Source organism: Ziziphus jujuba, chromosome 4 (assembly GCF_031755915.1).
Source record: "Ziziphus jujuba cultivar Dongzao chromosome 4, ASM3175591v1".
NCBI lineage: Eukaryota > Viridiplantae > Streptophyta > Magnoliopsida > Rosales > Rhamnaceae > Ziziphus > Ziziphus jujuba.
The window spans coordinates 19,249,491-19,257,015 of NC_083382.1; the positions used below are offsets into that span (position 1 = coordinate 19,249,491).

At 28.9% G+C, this 7,525-nt stretch overlaps 1 protein-coding gene across 1 annotated transcript; it reads left to right on the forward strand.

Annotated features, from left to right (window-relative positions):
* The first annotated feature begins 805 nt into the window (after positions 1 to 805).
* LOC107417177 (protein trichome birefringence-like 39) lies at positions 806 to 5,972 on the forward strand. Its single transcript, XM_016025768.4, has 5 exons — positions 806 to 1,242; positions 1,343 to 1,514; positions 4,535 to 4,710; positions 4,801 to 4,959; positions 5,409 to 5,972. The coding sequence occupies exons 1-5, from the start codon at positions 938 to 940 to the stop codon at positions 5,698 to 5,700; spliced, it is 1,104 nt and encodes a 367-aa protein (XP_015881254.3). The 5' UTR covers positions 806 to 937; the 3' UTR covers positions 5,701 to 5,972.
* The last annotated feature ends 1,553 nt before the right edge of the window (positions 5,973 to 7,525 follow it).

Sequence of the window (7,525 nt, forward strand, 5' to 3'; positions counted from 1 at the left end):
TTCTTAGTGAAAGAAAAAAAAATTAAAGGATGATAATTATTTTTTTTTGGGATTATAGAACATTTATTTTAGGAAGTGAGTCACTAATTATTATTATTTCTTTACCCATTTTATAAAATATAATAATTAGATATTAGTTGATACTAGTTAATATGCATTTAATTATCTATTTTGTTATTATATATTTAGTAGCACATTTTCAAGGCATAGGAGACAAAATTTTGCCATTATTTATACATATATATACAAGACAAAAAGTTAATTATTTCAAATTTTTAATGATCCAATTACCTTTTTGTTATTTCATTGTTAAATATAATGGAGTATTCTTGATGGTAAACCATATTTTTGAACTGTTTAAAACCATAAATTATAATTTAAAATAAAGATATCCACAAAAATATTAACCCATTTTTTAGAATATTTCTGGAAACTGTTATTGAATCATCCAAAAAAAAAAAAAAAAAAAACCTTTAAAGTCTAATATTCTCTCCTCTTTCCTTCATGGTAGGGAAAAATGTTCTCATCATATTACAATCCAAATCATCATGATACCAAAATTTTCAAAGTAAGGATTAGATCCAGCCCCACAAGCCACGGTTAAAAGGACACAACCTAAAGATTTCACAATTCGTGTCAGAAAAATACAATAAATAAATAACAAAATATTTAAATCATAAAGAATTCCCCCAAAAAAAAGAAAAATAGAGAGAGAGAAAAGACCTGTCTGTCTCTCACGTTCCATGTGAAATGTGAAAGCTCTCCAAGCACCTCTTCTCTCTCTCTCTCTCTCTCTCTCTCTCTCTCTCTCTCTCGTACATTATATAAACACTTCGTTTCAGACAACTTTTCCTTCACTTCCTCGTCTTTTTCTTTGTAACCCAAAAAAAATAAAAAAATAAAAAAATAAAAAATTGGGGATCGAAACCCAAGAAAAATGGGTTTCCTTCCATTCAAAGCTCTGTTCCTGATTCTGTTTTTGTTTTCCCACCAAACAAAAGCAGAGGATTTAAATCTCTTCAGCAATGGCAGTAGTAGCAGTACCATTTCTTCAGTGCCCAGAAAACTTGCTGGAAAATGCAACTGGTTTCGAGGTGTTTGGGTTTATGACCGTTCATATCCTCTCTACGATTCCTTTTCTTGTCCTTTCATAGATCCAGAATTCAACTGCCAAAAATATGGTCGCCCAGATAAATCTTACCTCAAATATAGATGGCAACCCTTTTCTTGTTCCTTGCCCAGGTACAATTTTTTTTCCATTACCATTTTTTTCTCCCTAAAAATCCTTAAAAATGTGGTAAGAAAACAAATTGGGAATTCTGGGTACTGAAATTTGTTGCAGGTTTGATGGTTTGAATTTCTTGGAGAAATGGAGAGGGAAGAAGATTATGTTTGTTGGTGACTCACTGAGTCAGAATCAGTGGCAATCTCTAACTTGTATGCTTCATGCATGGGTTCCCAAATCCAAGTACACGTATGTCAAAAGAGATGGTCTAGCTTCGGTCACATTCGAGGTGAGTTTTTTTTTTTTTTTTTTTTTTTTTTTTTTTTTTTTTTAAATCTGCTTGTAGTTGAATTGCTATAGCTTAAATTGCTTATTTTCATATTTTTGGGGTTTTCAAAAGGTGAAGTTTTTTAATTTGAATTTTTAGAGCTTTTTAAAAAAGCTGTAACAGTGAGATTTGAGAGCTTGAACCAAATTTTTTGAACGGTGATATTTGGAGCTGAGAGCTTTACCACTGTGCGTGTGTTTTTTTTTCTTTTTGGTAATAAGCGTGTGATTTAGTGTTATTAAAAGTAAAAGCGTGATTATTGGTGGTTGGCTTTTCTCTCTCCCTCTTTTTTTTTTTTTTTGGTTGCACTTTTCTGGGTTGGTGTCAGAGAGTTAAATTCTTTTACTGGTAATGAATTTTCATGCTGATTTTTTTTTTTGGTTATATGAATTTTCTTGATGATGGGTCTTCATAAAGTACTCCATGTTTCTAACTTTAAATCAAACACGTTTTCATTTTCATGGTTTCACTTTTACTTTGAAACCGTACTTTTATGACTTCTTTCTGTTGTAACGTTGTTTTTTTCATTTTTATTTCGGAGGTGGGGGATTTTGATCCTAAGAAATTGTCACCAAGGAGACTGCTTGTGTATGTGATTTAAAGTTTTCGTGATTTTAAGAGTTTTTTTTTTTTTTTGGTTCATCTTTAGGTATGTGAAGTCCAATTTGCCAAATTGTGCAAAAAGTTTTAGTTTCTTAAATCCTATACATCAACTATTCTTTTCTTTTTCAAAATTTTTTAAAATAAGTTAATCATTTACAGCAGAAAACCAGTTTGTTGGACTGAATCTTAATTTCTTATTTTTTTATTATTTTTTTGAAAATGTTAGATTTGCATAGTAAAAGATTGGAAAGTTCAATGATTTAAAAAAATAAAAATAAAAATAAAAATAATAATAATAATAATAAACGGGGTCATTATCATGTTCATGTGTCGGGAGTGGCTCTATTTCAACTTTAGACATTTCGTACTCTAGAAACCAAGCTTTTGTCAAAAAACACCCATCACGAAATGGGCATCCTATTGATATGAAGAACTAAAATCAAATGTCTATAAATGGAGATCAACCAAACTTTATGCAAAGACATTATATTACCCAAAAAAAAAAAAAAAAACAAAAATTAAAAAACAAAAGTTTATGAAAAACATTGACTCATAAAAAGTGTACCTATTAGTATTAGGATCTACTCAATGTTTCAGTAAAACCCAGAAAGAAAGGGTTATTTTTTTGCCTAATTTATATTTACACTTTTATTTTTAGTATTTTATTATTTATTTATTTATCTATTTATTTTTGTTGGCTGGATGGTCAAGGAATAGAGTTTTTTTCTTTTTTTCTTTTTAATTATTATTCTCCACCTAAAGCATCAATCTAACAGTTCTAACTTTGAGTACTGTGCTTGCCCGACTTTTCTTGTAAGTAGATATTGGACCACTTCTTAAACCTAAAATTTGAAGTGGTCAATTATTTATCAAAGGAACCGTGCCAACCCCAAGTTTTACATGTTTTGCTTCCATATGGATTTATTAACATTTTTATTCTTAATTAATAGTTAATCATACCTTACTTTAATTGTTATTATCTTTAATTGTCCCAATTATAAATCTCTTTTTTAAGTATTTATGTTCGTTCCAAAAAAAAAAAGTATTATATATGTTCTTCGAAATAGAAGTATGATTTTTAAGTATCAATTTTTCTCCCTCTTTTAAGCATTCAAGAAGAAAACAGAAACTCTTAAACCATCACTTCTCAAATACTCTAAATTATTTCAGAATTACTTTACATGAATGTAGTAAATTATTTGGTAAATTATTATATACACAAATACTTTTGATTTGTTGGGAATATAGTTATCCTTTTATATTGATTACCTATTAATATGACAATGATTAAATATTCTTACTTTCCCAATTAAGATTTTAGTTTAAAATTATTAAATGATGTGGCACCCTTAACAGTTAACATTTTAATATATTCATTTTTAAGAGTTAATATGTTAATATGTTTCCATTTTAAAGCATTTTCAATAATTTTATAAATTATTATCTATGTGGATAGAGGTTAGAAAGGTTCCAATCAACCAAAAAGTTACTCTTCAATGGTTCTATTCAAATCTCAATCAATCAATTAATAGTATAACTATCCATATATATATATATATATATATATATATAATGTTATTAATAGATATATTTTGATTAATAGATTTTGATTAATAGATTGTTATTAATATATAGAGTGTTATCAATGTGTATATATATACATTTTAACTATTAATTAATAATATATATATATATATATATATATGTTATAAAGACTGTTATTAATAGATTCTTATTTGGACAAAAGGATTTTTTTTCTTGATAAGCACGTGATTAAATGTTTACTCTCTGTAACATCTCTTTACCTAGCATCTCTTTACGTGTAAAACTCACTTTGATACTATATATATATTTTTAATCATATAACTTTTGTACAAATCTATTAAAGATGTAATTTTTTAAAGGATTATCTTTTTTTTTTTTTTTTATGTGGTAGAAATTTTTTTAATAATGATAAAAACTATTTGGAATGCATTTATGTTATGAACATATTTCCAATAAATCATTATATATATATATATATATATAAAACGAGTATGGAAATCAAGCTCATAATTATTGCCAGAGAAAAAGGTTCCCCTCGTAGGAACTCTTTTACATAAATTTTGTATACCCAATAATTATAGCTTCGCTTTTAATTACAAAAAGGATATGTTTGAAAAAAAAAAAAAAATTCTAAAAGTGCTTTTAAGTGATTTTATTTCAGAAAATCACATATTTAGTGCTTTTTTTTTTTTTTTAAAGAAATACCAATAATTTTGACCACTAAAACTGGATACCGAGCTCGTGCAAAACTATAACTATATATTTAATATAATATTTTCCTAATATAAGTGTTGGAACAGGAAATTTAAAATATAATATCGTATTTTGGACAGGACTATGGAGTTAAGATACTGCTGCATCGCACTCAGTACCTGGTGGATCTTGTAAATGAGAAGGTGGGACCAGTATTGAAGCTCGACTCCATAAAGAATGGTGATGGATGGAAAGGCATGGACATGCTGGTATTTAACACGTGGCATTGGTGGACCCATGCAGGAAGATCTCAACCGTGTGTTTCAAATTATCTTATCCTTTCTTTTTGTCGTTGTCAACGGTTGTGATTTGAATATGGAGATTGATATGATGGTTTTTCATGCAGATGGGATTATATTCAGGAGGGCAATAAATTGTACAAAGATATGAACCGTCTTATTGCATTTTACAAAGGGCTAACAACATGGGCTAGGTGGGTCAACCTAAATGTTGATCCTTCCAAAACCAAGGTCTTCTTCCAGGGGATTTCTCCTACCCATTATGAGTAAGTAATATTTAATTCCATCATTTTTATATTATTTTTATTTATTAAGAACAAAAAAGTTTCCAAATTTATTTATTAATTTTTATTGAAAAAAAAATGTAAATATATTATTGGTTGAAAAAAAATTAAATATAAATAAGGAATCCAATACAAATCAATTAAATATATCATTTTTCATATTAATTAGTAAATAAAATTGATAAACAAGTTGATATTTCTAATATTACTGGAAAATGATTAAACAAAAAGGAAATTAAAAAGTCATTTTAAGTTCAACCTAACTAATTGGACTAAATTTAAAATAGTTCAATTCAATGTTGTCCAGTCAGATCTGAATGTATTTTCATTCCATATACCAAATCTTACACATAAAACAATGAAAAATGGAAGTATATTTAGTACTGATTTTTAAAAAATGTTATATGGTTGTTGAACTGTAATGAAATCAGGGGAAGGGATTGGAACCAACCATCAAAATCATGCTCTGGGCAGACACAACCATTCTTTGGTACAAGGTACCCAGCAGGCACACCCATGGCTTGGGTTGTTGTTAACAAAGTGTTAAGCAGAATCAAGAAACCGGTATTTTTGCTAGATGTTACAATGCTTTCTCAATACCGGAAAGATGGGCACCCGTCGGCTTACAGTGGAGAGCACAGTGGAACTGACTGCAGCCACTGGTGCCTTCCCGGGTTGCCAGATACTTGGAATGAGCTACTCTATGCGGCTCTTTTCCGTTGATGATCAACACTATGATCTGGGCTATCTAGCTAGCAGGGTTTGTGTTTAGTCATATTGATCTTGATGGAAACACTTTGTTTCTGACATTAGGGAGGAATCTTTTTTTTTAAATTAATTTGCATTTTATAATTTGTTGTGCATGTGAGCAATAAGAGGGGTTATTTGGTTGGTTGGTGCTTCAATTGTAAATTTATATTATTTGGGCAGCAGGATGCCTTGATTTGTATTCTAGGAATTGTACCCTTCAAATTATAAAAGCTCATATTTTTCTACATTTTTTTGCTTTTACTGAACAAGCAGAGAAAAACAGAATAGAATACAATAAACTTTCTTACCAATTCTTTAATGGATTATTAGTATATGATCTTGGTAATAACTTGAAAAGAAATTGAACAGACTAGGAAAATTAACCCTAACGAGTCCCTAGATATGATCCATTGAAAGAATTTTCAGCTCAAGTATATATATATATATTTTCTTTTTTTTCTTCTCTTCTCCCATTTGGTGCATTTTTCTGGTATTATGTTTTTCATCCAGTCACAACACAAAGATTGAGGATCAAGACGATACTTTTGATTAACGTTCTACTTTCTGCCCAAGAGCCGATGGTAACAAATCAGAATGAACAACGGCCTGCCAAATTTTGATCTTTCATGGGTCTAGAATCATGGATTTTTGTTTTTAAAGAATAAAGACTCCACAAATCAAAAGTTGACAAACAATATAGATTTTTATTTTATTGACAAATAACCACAATGGACAAAAATGCTCTGGCCCTTCCAACACATCGTTAAAATCAATCTTTTGATTATTTTTCCCCCCTTTTCCACATATCTCAACAACAATTTATTTTCAAACCTTGAAACTATTCAAACAGATTCTTTTCTCTTTCTCTTTTACTCTTTTCTTCTATATCTTTGTTAAATATTTTTCTTACGTATAGAGCTAAACTCAAGTAAAGATTTTTCATCCCCCCAACTCTCCCTCTCTCTTAAAGCTTAAGTTTATTTTCAATAAATTTTGGTTCTTTTAAAGATTTTTTTTTTTTTTTTATATAAGTATATATTAAATTAGTTTATGAGATGTTATCTTTGAATTTAAAGGTAGTTAGGTTCAAATAGTGTGAAAAATGGAAAAAAAATTTGTAGATCTATAAATTCGCTAAACTAGTAAAACCATAGAAAAATGGGTAAAAAAGATGAAATTCATCCATTTTTCGTTGGTTTGTTGGCATTCTCTAGTTTGTTGATTTATAACAACTTGCCGCACGAAAATGTTGGATTTGGTGGGGAAAAAAAAAAAAACAGCATTAGTTTTTTGAGACAATTAATATATTGGATTAGTATTATTCATATTTATAAATTTATAAATTTATTTTTACATTGTTCATTATTTTTATAGTGAAATGAAAGAAGAAAATATTGTAATTGCAGTTTTATACAATGGAACGTTGTTGAGAAATGATGGGGGGTTTTGGAGAGTATCAAAATTGTTAAAATAGAATGGTTTTTGTTGGCAAAAGATGTACAAAATCAAAGTTAGCTGATGAGATTTTCAATTCTATCGAGGTAGACCGAAACAAATATTTACTAAAGTTAAAATGGATATATGGACGGTGTGCTGAGGAGTTGGATATTGCAGAATTATGCACTGATAGGAATGTAAAATGCTTTCTTCAAGAAGTACGGAATCGATGAATGATGATGATGTGACCTCCACTTTGAAGTTATTTCTAAAGTTCAACAATTATTTAGAAACATTCACAAAACCGCCTTTACTTTGGCTAGTATGAGTGATCACTTATCTTTTACTTGTCCTCCAATTG